This window comes from Leucoraja erinacea, chromosome 11 (genome assembly GCF_028641065.1).
Source record: "Leucoraja erinacea ecotype New England chromosome 11, Leri_hhj_1, whole genome shotgun sequence".
NCBI classification, from domain to species: Eukaryota; Metazoa; Chordata; class Chondrichthyes; order Rajiformes; family Rajidae; genus Leucoraja; species Leucoraja erinaceus.
This window is the reverse complement of record NC_073387.1, coordinates 9627473-9639706: the sequence shown is the minus strand read 5'-3', so window position 1 is coordinate 9639706 and position 12234 is coordinate 9627473. Positions and strand designations below refer to the sequence as shown.

Here is a 12234-nt window from a genome sequence, read left to right as displayed (position 1 = left end):
AGAAGGTGCCAGACGTCAGCAAAAGTCCTTGCCCATTGAGCTACCATTTGAAACACTTCATTTGCCACTACCCAGCCAAATTATGGAGACTGAGCAAATCATTATAAAATAGACCATAATAGACCATATCAAAGGCCATAATGTCCTCAGGTATGTTGTCAGGTATGTTGACAACCCAAAATATGAACGGTTTCTGCGGCATTTCATAATGGCAGCACAAATATATTTGTGTACTTTACTAAGATAAATTAAATTAAGAAATCACTGAAATAAAACACTTCTGATGAAACAACTGGAAAGTTGGACAAGAGTTTGCAATTCTATGGTCAATAAATTCCTGCGAAAAAATGTGTTTAATGTTGGCATGCTGAGAGAAATTACAATAGAGAGTGAGAACAGAGTGGAGGACAGAGGGAGATGATTCACTTTCACTGGTATTTAAATCCTTTGGTTTGATTTGTGTTTCAAGATGGATGAGATTAAAGCTAAAGATCGAACGATCTTTTCCCTGGAGAAAGAGATGGAGGTGCAGACCGGTTACTCACAGAAGCTGCAACTCCAGAAGGAGGCGCTGGATGAACAACTCTTCCTGGCGAAGGAAGCAGAATGCAACATGGGCATGAGCAGTCCGAAACGGGAGGTGCCTGGCAGTGCACGGGATAACATGGATCACCCTGGCAGCCCGGTAAACAGCTTACACTTACCGATTCTGAGTAAGATTGTAACCCTAAGATTTTGGCTTTGATTACACCAGTTACTCTGAGCCATGAATAATAAATAGGGCTATAGGTGGGATTTTTTCTTTAATCAGAGGCAATCACAGTAGCAGGTAAGTCAACATGCCGTCTCCACGTGTCCTCCAGAGGACTTCCTGCGCTACACAACATAATTTCCCAATGCAGCAATCTCTAATAGGAACCATAGTTAATGTGGGATGAGACTGAATAACCAATATCCCACACACTAATAATAACAATACAATTAGTAGGCACGTAATAATAACCATGTCAATAATATATTGTTTAGTATTATTATAACCCTTACAGAAATAAGTTCAATACAATAAACTAAGAATACAGGATCAAGGAGTGTAGCAAGTGTCAGAATATTTCAAGTGTCAGAAAGGAATCTGAAGCAATCATTTGTGCACTTATTGAAAAAGGTAATTTGTATTTGTGAAGATTTTATAAACTGCAACTGATGAATTATTTTTAACCACCATGTCCTGAGAAAGGAAAACTGGCCTGAAAATAATGCAGAACTCCTGTCATCAATTTTCACATATAACTCTTTCATGTTCACTTGCCTAAAGAAGCAGGTCTTCTGTTTACTCTCTCACTGAACTTCCCTGTTACTGTACTGGAATGTCTGACAGAGTTCCATGTTTATTTGCAGCATAGCAGGAAACAAGCTCTATGAATTTGACTGCTACAATTAAATAGCTTAAAATGACCGCAACGGAAAATATTTTACTCAGATTTCTCATTAGCTGCGTGGCACTTTGGCTTCAGGGTTAATAGTATTATCCCTGCATTAGTTGGCAGTCTGCCCATTGAACACAACATAGACCATAAGATATGGGGACAGAATGAATAAATTCGGCCCATTGAGTCTGCTCTGCCATTCGACCGTGGCTGACCTATTTTTGCCTTCTCAACCTCAATCTCCTGCCTTCACCCCATAATCTTTGACATCCTTACTAATCTAAGAACCTATCAATCTCCACTTTAACAATAAACACCACCATCTGTTGCATTAAATTCCACCGATTCACCACTTTCTGGATTAAGAAATTCCTCATCTCCATTCTAAAGGTGCATCTGTTTATTCTGAGGTTGTGCTCTCTGGTCCCGGATGCTCCTACTACTGGAAACATCTTCTCCACATCCACACTACCTTGGGCTTTCACTATTCGATGTCTTTCTGTGCAGTCTGGATCCAGTTTAGGACGAGGACCCCTTTGCCCAGGTGCATGGTGCATAGTTTGATCAGGTCCGTATGGACTATCTAGGCTAATGCTCTACTGCAGTAGGGAAAGAATGGTGCATTATCTGGTGCAATAACCTTTAGATGAAATGTTACATTTCATGATGACCTTTCAATTTCAAGACATTGTTTTAATTCCTTTCATTATCTTTTACTGATACCAAAGCCTTAGACATCACCAAAATTGACTGTCGAGGTTACCTTACTCATTATCATTAGTTGTGGAGATGATGACTGCGTGAAAATGCGTCGTAAAATAGTCATATAGAAGCAGAAACAATCGTTACAAGCATTATTACGGATGGCATCAGTAATGGGATGGTGCATTTGGATATCCTGCAGATGTGAAATGTATTGTATTCATGCCTATCAGGCGTTCTATCAGTGATGAATGTGAACCAAAGCGTAATATTTACAATTTTTCAATTTCTCTGATCTGTGTTGTCTGTTTAAAAAAATAATTTCACCTACTTGTTATTTCTTAATATGTCACTAAATACCTGCTCAAGTAAGAAATTGAGCAAAGCCAAAAAGCGATCAATGGATTTCTCGAGTATATAATGAATTGACAATAATTCAAAATTCAAGATTAAATAGCTCTTTTCTCAAACTGATAATCTTTGTTTGGATTTCCCTGAACTTTGTGCAAATAAATTATTAAATTCCATACAGAACAAAATGATCTTTGCTGCACCAATGTTTTCATTTCCTGAATTATCCCATTAATATATTCTTTATCTTTCCCTCCTTAGCAAGGTAGAACTTGAGGTTCACTTTAGAAAGTCCCATTGACTGATTTTTATCCAGGTTTGGAACATTTCACTTCACTAGATAGGGCTATTAAAGATAGCGGAGTCAGGAGATATGGGGAGAAGGCAGGAACGGGGTACTGCTTGTGGATGATCAGCCATGATCACATTGAATGGCGGTGCTGGCTCGAAGGGCCGAATGGCCTACTCCTGCACCTATTGTATATTAACACTCCTTGTCTATTGTCTATTAAATGAATCGTTTGTTTTATGTTCTATAGGGCATAGCTTTAAGATTAGAAGGGGAAAATTTAAAGGAGATGTGCAGGGCAAGTTTTTTACACCAAGATGATTGGGTTCCTATAACATGCTGGCAGAGATGATGACAGAAACAGATACGATGGTGATGTTTAACAAGCTTTTAGAGAGGCATATGAATATATAGGAAATTGTCATAAGGTCATAAGTGAGAAGAGCTGAATTAGGCCATTTAGCCCATCAAGTCTACTCTGTCATTCAATCATGGCTGATCTATCTCTCCCTCCTAAACCCATTATTCTGCCTTCTCCCCATAACCCCTGATACCCGTACTAATCAAGCATCTATCTATCTCTGCCTTAAAAATATCCATTGACTTGGCCTCCACAGCCTTCTGTGGCAAATAATTCCACAGAGTGTTATGGATCATTACAGACAGAAGCGATTAGTTTAACTTGGCATCATCTATGACGCACATATTGTGGGCCAAGGGGCATGTTCTGTTCTACACTAAACTATAAATAATGTTAACAAAATAGAAGAGAAGATGTTAGCACCTGCTCTGAGTGTCCACAGCAACTTCTGTTCCCCTTTTACGTTACCAGGATGTGCAGTACCTTTGCTTGTTCTGAAAATGAACATTTGCTTTCATGTTTTGGCCACACATTTTATGTTTTGTCCAGCTGCTGTTCTTGCTTTCAATGAGCTGAATGAAGCAGCGGAATAGTGGCCAGAGATGATGTTATCAGCACTAGTTGAGCTTGTGTATATTGCACGTGATTAATTTTGTTCTTTCACCCAGGACATGCGGAGAAATCAGCGCAAGATTGCAGACCTTAACTCAGTCATTCGGAAACTTGAAGATAGGAACACATTGTTGGTGGATGAAAGGAATGAACTGGTAGGTCGTTTATGTCCAAAGTTCATGAATATATTTATATTTCGTACCCTCATTGTCCTCTGACAGTGAATCTACCCCACTGAGGTCGATTCTGGTGATTATCCATGTCACAGAATGGATCATTTGAGGTATGGGTTATATTAGTATCATGCTATCAAAGAATGGGGTGCATTCCGATGGGTAGCAGGCTGTCATTGGGAGAATGCTGTTTCCTTCAATGTTTTCCCAGATTCAATTTCCCACCCAGAGCAAGTGGTCTGCTTGCCCCAAATGGACCTGACTTTCTGCCCATCATCCATCATTGAGCTGAAGGTAGACACAAAATGTTGGAGTAACTCAGCGGGACAGGCAGCACCTCTGGAGAGAAAGAGATAAGTGGTGTTTTTCAACCTGAAACGTCACCCATTCCTTCTCTCCAGAGATGCTGCCTGCCTCGCAGAGTTACAAATAAATATAGAAACATAGAAAATAGGTGCTGGAGAAGGCCATTTGGCCCTTCGAGCCAGCACCGCCATTCATTTTGATCATGGCTGATCGTCCCCCATCAATAACCCATGCCTGCCTTCTCCCCATATCCCTTGATTCCACTAGCCCCTGGAGCTCAATCTTACTCCAGAATGTTGTGTCTATCTTCAGTGTAAACCTGCATCTGCAGTTCCTTCTGACGCAATGGATCATTTAGCTATTGCCCAGCATGGATGAGATGTTGCACCATTCAGATGTAGCACAACGATTGTAAACTTAAAGCATGGAGAGATTTACTAGGGGGAAGGATGAGTGCATTGCAGGTTGTTCATGGTTCAGGAACGATCTAATGACATGACTTGCTGAGATAGAAGGTGGCAAGAAGTATTTAGATGAAACAAAGAACAACGTACCGGTGGCAGTAAAACATGACGTGTTTGGCTCCATGTCTATTCAAAGGTTGCTGGGCGTAGAAGTTTACAGTCAGGTCACCTCTAATCATATTGAAGGGAAATTGAGAAGCTGAATGGCCTAATTCATAAATGCATATACTCATATATTTCCAATACAGTTTGTCATGTGGATCTCATGCCCTTTACGCTCTAGACAGCCATTCCCAGGTTCTCATTAACAGATGGCTCCCATTCCATTGGTCTTAGTGAAATTCCGTGCATAAGATCTTCTGGTAGGGAATTATTTAATTTTATGCCCAATGCCCCAGTCTGAGCCTCGGACACTTGGGAATAATCCGAGAGTCATCCGGGTCTACCAGCCATGGACATGACTCCTGCCACTTTGGCATTTTGCCAAATGCTGACCTATTTGGTTGTATTTTGCATTGCCATTAACATAGACAGTGCATCAGTGCAAGACGAACACGTTCCACTGGGATGCTGAGATCCATTGCAGTGGATTCTCCACTGGGTATAACCTTGCCTAAATTCCCATGTGATATACCTGTAGTTTCTGACAGTTGCTGGAATAACTCACAGTGAGCCAGAGTTTGATTTGCTCCAAAGTGTGGCCATCACTGGGTTGACAGAATTATTAACAGTGTTATGTAACTATGCTGCACATGTTTCTATCAATCAGTTAATAACCTTATTTGAATTTTTTATTACTCCTCCCAACCCTGCAATCAGTCTGAAGGAGGGTCCTGACCCAAAACGTCACCTATCCATGTTCTCCAGGGATACTGCCTGCCCGTGTCACTCCAGCACTTTGTGTCTTTTTTTGTAAACCAGCATCTGCAGTTCGTTGTCTCTCCAAGATATCCGTCCAAATGTCAAATTCAAGTTGTAATTGTATCAGCTTCGATGGCTTTCTAGGAAGCATGTTCCAGATACGGGCTACTCTCTGTATGAAAAAGTTGCACCTGAGGATGCTCTTAATTCTCTATCTTCTCACTTTAATCCTATCGCCTTTATTGTTAGAATCCTCTACTCTGGGGGAAACAAACCTTGAACCCTCATATTTTCAATGCCCGTCATGATCTTGTACATCTCATAAGGTATTCCCTCAGCCTCCTTTGCTCCAAAGAACGTCACCTATCCATGTTGTTCAGAGATGCTGCCACTTACTCCAGCACCTTGTGTCCATTTGAAGACTCATTGATCGGGTGATCTCAGCTGTAAACCCCAGTCTATGCCTGACGCACACTATCTGAGACTTGCAGAATACACTGTTTCAGTTCATAACACTCAATGTTGTCAGATGAAATGCCTAAAGTGCATTCAGCAATGCCAACATTAGATCTTGTGAAGGAAAGTAAGGTTCTGCTAGCCCAGTGATTGGTCTTCAATATAATATAGTCATAAGGAATTGTAGAATTAGGCCATTCGGCCCATCAAGTCTACTCCGCTATTCAATCATGGCTGACCTACCTGTCCCTCCCAACCCCATTCTCCTGCCTTCTCCCCATAACCTCTGACACCCGTACTAATCAACAATCTATCTATCTCTGTCTTAAAAATATCCACTGACTTGGCCTCCACAGCCTTCTGTGGCAAAGAATTTCACAGATTCACCACCCTCTGACCAGATAAATTTCTCCTCATCTCCTTCCTAAATGAACATCCTTTAATTCTGAGGCTCTGACCTCTAGTTCTGGACTCACCCACTAGTGGAAACATCTTCTCCACATCCACTCTATCCAAGCTCTATCCATCATAATGATGTTTGACTCCTTGTCTCTCATAGTAAGACAAACATTCTGCAAAGTCGAAGGATAGATTTTAATTTGACTGAATTTTGTCAATCTCAATAGCGTATTACTATTGACTGACTGGGCCCAAGGGTGTGACTAGTTCACACCATTCAACAATCGGAACTGTGCATTCTCCACCTTCCAGTAAAATAACAACATCTCTTACTACATTTCAGTTATGTTCCTTTCTGGTTATTGTTACTTGTACTTGAGTTATTATGATCAATCTATGAATTCCGATTTTCCTAAAAGACACCATGAGCCCCAAGCAGAGTTTGGACAGAGAAGAGCTAAGGAGAGCAGGGAAATCATTAGCAGAGAGTATCCATAGATGCTGCCGCACCCGCTGAGTTTCTCCAGCATTTTTGGTTACCTTCGATTCTCCAGCATCTGCAGTTCCTTCTTAAACATTAAGCAGAGAATATTAGTTGAGTTAAGTGAAATTCAGATGACAGACCTCCTGCCAGGTCTTGGGAGAGTCTTGAAGAAGTTGTGTACTGGAGAATAAATATTTCTGGCAGAGGAATCAACAGTTTGCTTGTGGTGCCTGGAGGAGGAGCAGTTACTTCCTCTGGGCCCTGAGGCATTGTTTGGAGATGTTCAAGAAGGAACTGCAGATGCTGGAAGATCGAAGGTACACAAAATTGCTGGAGAAACTCAACGGGTGCAGCAGCATCTATGGAGCAAAGAAAATAGGCGACGTTTCGGGCCGAAACCCTTCTTCAGACTGATGGGGGGTGGGAGGGGAGAAGGAAGGAAAAAGGGGAGGAGGAGGAGCCGAGGGCGGGGGGATGGGAGGAGACAGCTCGAGGGTTAAGGAAGGGGGGGAGACAGCAAGGGCTAGCATAATTGGGAGAATTCAACATTCATGCCATCAGGATGCAAGCTACCCAGGCGGAATATGAGGTGCTGTTCCTCCAATTTCCGGTGTCGCCTATTTTCTTTGCTCCATAGATGCTGCTGCACCCGCTGAGTTTCTCCAGCAATTTTGTGTACCATTGTTTGAAGATGATTAGTTTCAAGAGGATTTGAAGTTCACAAAGGCACATCTTTTCTGACCTTCACCAGGTCCTCATTGCACGTGAATCAGCCCCAGTGATCAGAATCAGTTCCCACCTTCGACCTGGGTTAATAGATGTTTGTAAGAGTGTGCCATGGATCAATGTGGATTTAATCAGCTCTGAGCAGTTATTCTTGTCTTTGTTTGCACTCACAGAGGGTGGATTTGGATAGATGATTGGCAGGTGATTATCCTCTGAGGTTTCTTAGGAACACAACCATTGTGTTAGAGCAGTACTGCCTGGGTAGGTTTATGAGGAAGAGCGATGGTGTGGCAGGTGCAGTCGCAGCGACTAGTTGGGTCGGACAGATTGGTTGCAAGACCAAGGAATAAGGGAAGAAGAACTGATTGTTGGTGTTGATCAGGAGACAGAACTATGGGGCATGAATGAGTATGGAGGTGAATTAGTGGCTGCAAGGAATTCATCATCATCATCAGCGGTCACTCTAAATGGGTGTGACTGTCTTCATGGAGGACGCCTGTGCATGACTTTGTTTAACGTGGGGAAACTGGTGCAAAGGAATTAGGATGTTAAGTTAGTTGGATGATATATGCATGATCCAAAATCTAGGATGTGGCATCTAAGTGTGTGGTGCAAGCAAAGATACATCACTGAGCAAAACTAGAGTAGTCCATGCACTAACAAATCTGAAACACAGAGAAGTCTTGTAATTTGCAGCACGTGTAGTATGTCAACAATTCTCCTTTGCAATTGTTTTTATTTTCTTATTGAAATGGAATCACATAATATATAAAATCTTGGATTTATTTCATGCATCCCTTCTTCTAAGCAATGGGTTATTATTATTAGTCATTAATGTTACATTTCTAATCTAGTATATGAAAAAACGTGTACAGAAAATGATAAAAATTAGCTCTTGATTATCGAAAGAAAGATCGAGTTTTTTTTATGTGTGGACTTAATTATTTAAAATTAACATCAAAATTGAGTTCCACTCTGATGGGTAGCATTATGAGAATATGAGTGACCATTCCCATAAGCTGATTAATTGAGTTACTATTTCTATGAGTGGAGTACAGATATTGGAGTAAATGATTGACCTGCTCAGTGTTTTCTCCAGTTGACACCTTGCAACTTGAATCCTGGCCATTGACGTGTAAACAATGTGTTTAAGAAGGAACTGCAGATGCTGGAAAATCAAAGGTACACAAAAAAGCTGGAGAAACTCAGCGGGTGCAGCAGTCTGTCTGACTTCAGTCTGAAGAAGGGTTTCGGCCCAAAACGTTGCCTATTTCCTTCGCTCCATAGATGCTGCTGCACCCGCTGAGTTTCTCCAGCTTTTTTGTGTACCTGAGGTGTAAACAATGATGGAGTAAGGCTTGAAAATGTAGGCATTACAATGAGGTGTCACAGTGGTAGAGTTGCTGTCCTACAGCTCTTGCAACGCCAGAGACCCGGGTTTGATCCCGACTACGGGTGCTGTTGTACTGAGTTTGTACTTTCTCCCTGTGACCACGTGGGTTTTCTCTGCGATCTTCGGTTTCCTCCCAGGCTGCAAAGACGTACAGGTTTTGGTATAATTCTCCCTGGCGTGTGTGGGATAGCGTTAGTGTGCGGGAATCGCTGGTCGGCGCAGGCTCAGTTGGCCGAAGAGCCTGTTTCTGCATTGTATCTCTGAAACTAAAAACTAAAATTAATTCATATAGAAAAGGTAAATCAAAAAAAAAATTGGAAGACAAGGCATCACACCTAGTATGTCATAGAATTAACCAATATCAACAAGATTTTATTCATTAAAAAGGGATAGAAACATAGAAAATAGATGCAGGAGAATGCCATTCAGTTCTTCGAGCCAGCACTACCATTCAATATGATTATGGCTGAACATCATAAATCAGTACCCCGTTCCTGCTTTAGAAACATAGACAGAGAAACATAGAAAATAGGTGCAGGAGTAGGCCATTCGGCCCTTCGAGCCTGCACCGCCATTCAATATGATCATGGCTGATCATCCAACTCAGTATCCTGTACCTGCCTTCTCTTCATACCCCCTGATCCCTTTAGCCACACGGGCCACATCTAACTCCCTCTTAAATATAGCCAATGAACTGGCCTCAACTACCTTCTGTGGCAGAGAATTCCACAGATTTACCACTCTCTGTGTGAAAAATGTTTTTCTCATCTCGGTCCTAAAAGATTTTCCCCCTTATCCTTAACCTGTGACCCCTTGTTCTGGACTTCCCCAACATCGGGAGTAATCTTCCTGCATCTAACCTGTCCAACCCCTTAAGAATTTTATAAGTTCCTATAAGATCCCCCCTCAATCTTCTAAATTCTAGCGAGTACAAGCCGAGTCTATCCAGTCTTTCTTCATATGAAAGTCTTGACATCCCAGGAATCAGTCTGGTGAACCTTCTCTGTACTCCCTCTATGGCAAGAATGTCTTTTCTCAGATTAGGAGACCAAAACTGTACGCAATACTCCAGGTGCGGTCTCACCAAGACCCTGTGCAACTGTAGTAGAACCTCCCTGCTCCTATACTCAAATCCTTTTGCTATGAATATTAACATACCATTCGCTTTCTTCACTGCCTGCTGTACCTGCATGCCTACTTTCAATGACTGGTGTACCATGACACCCAGGTCTCGTTGCATCTCCCCTTTTCATAATTGGCCACCATACAGATAATAGTCTACTTTCCTGTTTTTGCCACCAAAGTGGATAACCTCGCATTTATCCACATTACACTGCATCTGCCATGCATTTGCCCACTCACCCAGCCTATCCGTCACCTTGCAGCCTCCTAGCATCCTCCTCACAGCTAACACTGCCCCCCAGCTTTGTGTCATCTGCAAACATGGAGATGTTGCATTCAATTCCCTCGTCCAAATCATTAATATATATTGTAAATAGCTAGGGTCCCAGCACTGAGCCTTGCGGTACCCCACTAGTCAATGTCTGCCATTGTGAAAAGGACCCGTTTACTCCTACTCTTTGCTTGCTGTCTGCCAGCCAGTTCTCTATCCACATCAATACTGAACCCCCAATACCGTGTGCTTTAAGTTTGTATACTAATCTCTTATGTGGGACCTTGTCGAAAACCTTCTGAAAGTCCAGATATAACACATCCACTGGTTCTCCCTTATTCACTCTACTAGTTACATCCTCGAAAAATTCTATAAGATTCATCAGACATGATTTACCTTTCATAAATCCATGCTGACTTTGCCCTATGATTTCACCACTTTCCAAATGTGCTGCTATCCCATCTTTAATAACTAACTCTAGCAGTTTCCCCACTACCGATGTTAGACTAACTGGTCTGTAATTCCCCGTTTTCTCTCTTGCTCCCTTTTTAAAGAGTGGGGTTAGATTAGCTACCCTCTAATCCTCAGGAACTACTCCAGAATCTAAATAGTTTTGAAAAATTATCACTAATGCATCCACTATTTCTGCGGCTTCTTCCTTAAGTACTCTGGGATGCAGCTTATCTGGCCCTGGGGATTTATCGGCCTTTAATCCATTCAATTTACCTAACACCACTTCCCGGCTAACCTGGATTTCACTCAGTTCCTCCTTCTCATTTGACCCCTGGTCCCCTGCTATTTCCGGCAGATTATTTATGTCTTCCTTAGTGAAGACAGAACCAAAGTAGTTATTCAATTGGTCTGCCATGTCCTTGTTCCCCATGATCAATTCAGCTGTTTCTGACTGCAAGGGACCTACATTTGTTTTAACTAATATTTTTCTCTTCACATATCTATAAAAACCTTTGTAGTCAGTTTTTATGTTGCCTGCCAGTTTCTTTCATAATGTAATTTCCCTATCCTAATTAAGCCCTTTGTCCTCCTCTGCTGGACTGAATTTCTCCCAGTCCTCTGGTAGGCTGCTTTTTCTGGCTAATTTGTAAGCTTCATCTTTTGTTTTGATACTATCCCTGATTTCCCTTGTTATCCACGGATGCACTGCCTTCCCTGCTTTATTATTTTGCCAAACTGGGATGAGCAATTGTTGTAGTTCATCCATGTAGTCTTTAAATGCCTTCTATTGCATATCTACCGTCAACCCTTTAAGAATCAATTGCCAGTATCTTGGCCAATTCACCTCATACCCTCAAAGTTACCTTTCTTTAAATTCAGGACCCTTTTTTCTGAATTAACAATGTTACTCTCCATCCTAATGAAGAACTCAACCATATTATGGTCACTCTTGCCCAAGGGGCCACGCACAACAAGACTGCTAACTAACCCTTCCTCATTATTCAATACCAAATCTAGAATAGCCTGCTCTCTCATTGGTTCCTCCACATGTTGGTTTAGAAAACTATCCCGCACACATTCCAAGAAATCCTCTTCCTCAGCACCCTTGCCAATTTGATTCACCCAATCTATATGTAGATTGAAGTCACCCATTATAACTGTTTTACCTTTGTTGCACGCATTTCTAATTTCCTGTTTGATAATAATAATAATAATAATAATATTAATAACAATAATAACTTTATTTATAAAGCTCTTTAAACAACTGCAGTTGCCACAAAGTGCTGTACATGAGAACTCATGGACAAGAAGTTATTACAAACCATTAAAAACCGTAAAACAAAGGACTATAAAACAGTAAAAATTAAAAGACATTAAAAGCACTAAA

At 41.5% G+C, this 12234-nt stretch overlaps 1 protein-coding gene across 1 annotated transcript in view; it reads left to right on the top strand.

Annotated features, from left to right (window-relative positions):
- jakmip2 (janus kinase and microtubule interacting protein 2) overlaps positions 1-12234 on the top strand; it is a 224883-nt gene that overhangs the window by 136195 nt on the left and 76454 nt on the right. The window contains exons 5-6 of the mRNA XM_055643376.1: positions 470-685; positions 3796-3937. Of these exons, the coding sequence (XP_055499351.1) occupies positions 470-685; positions 3796-3937 (358 nt within the window). The remainder of the gene's footprint in view (positions 1-469; positions 686-3795; positions 3938-12234) is intronic.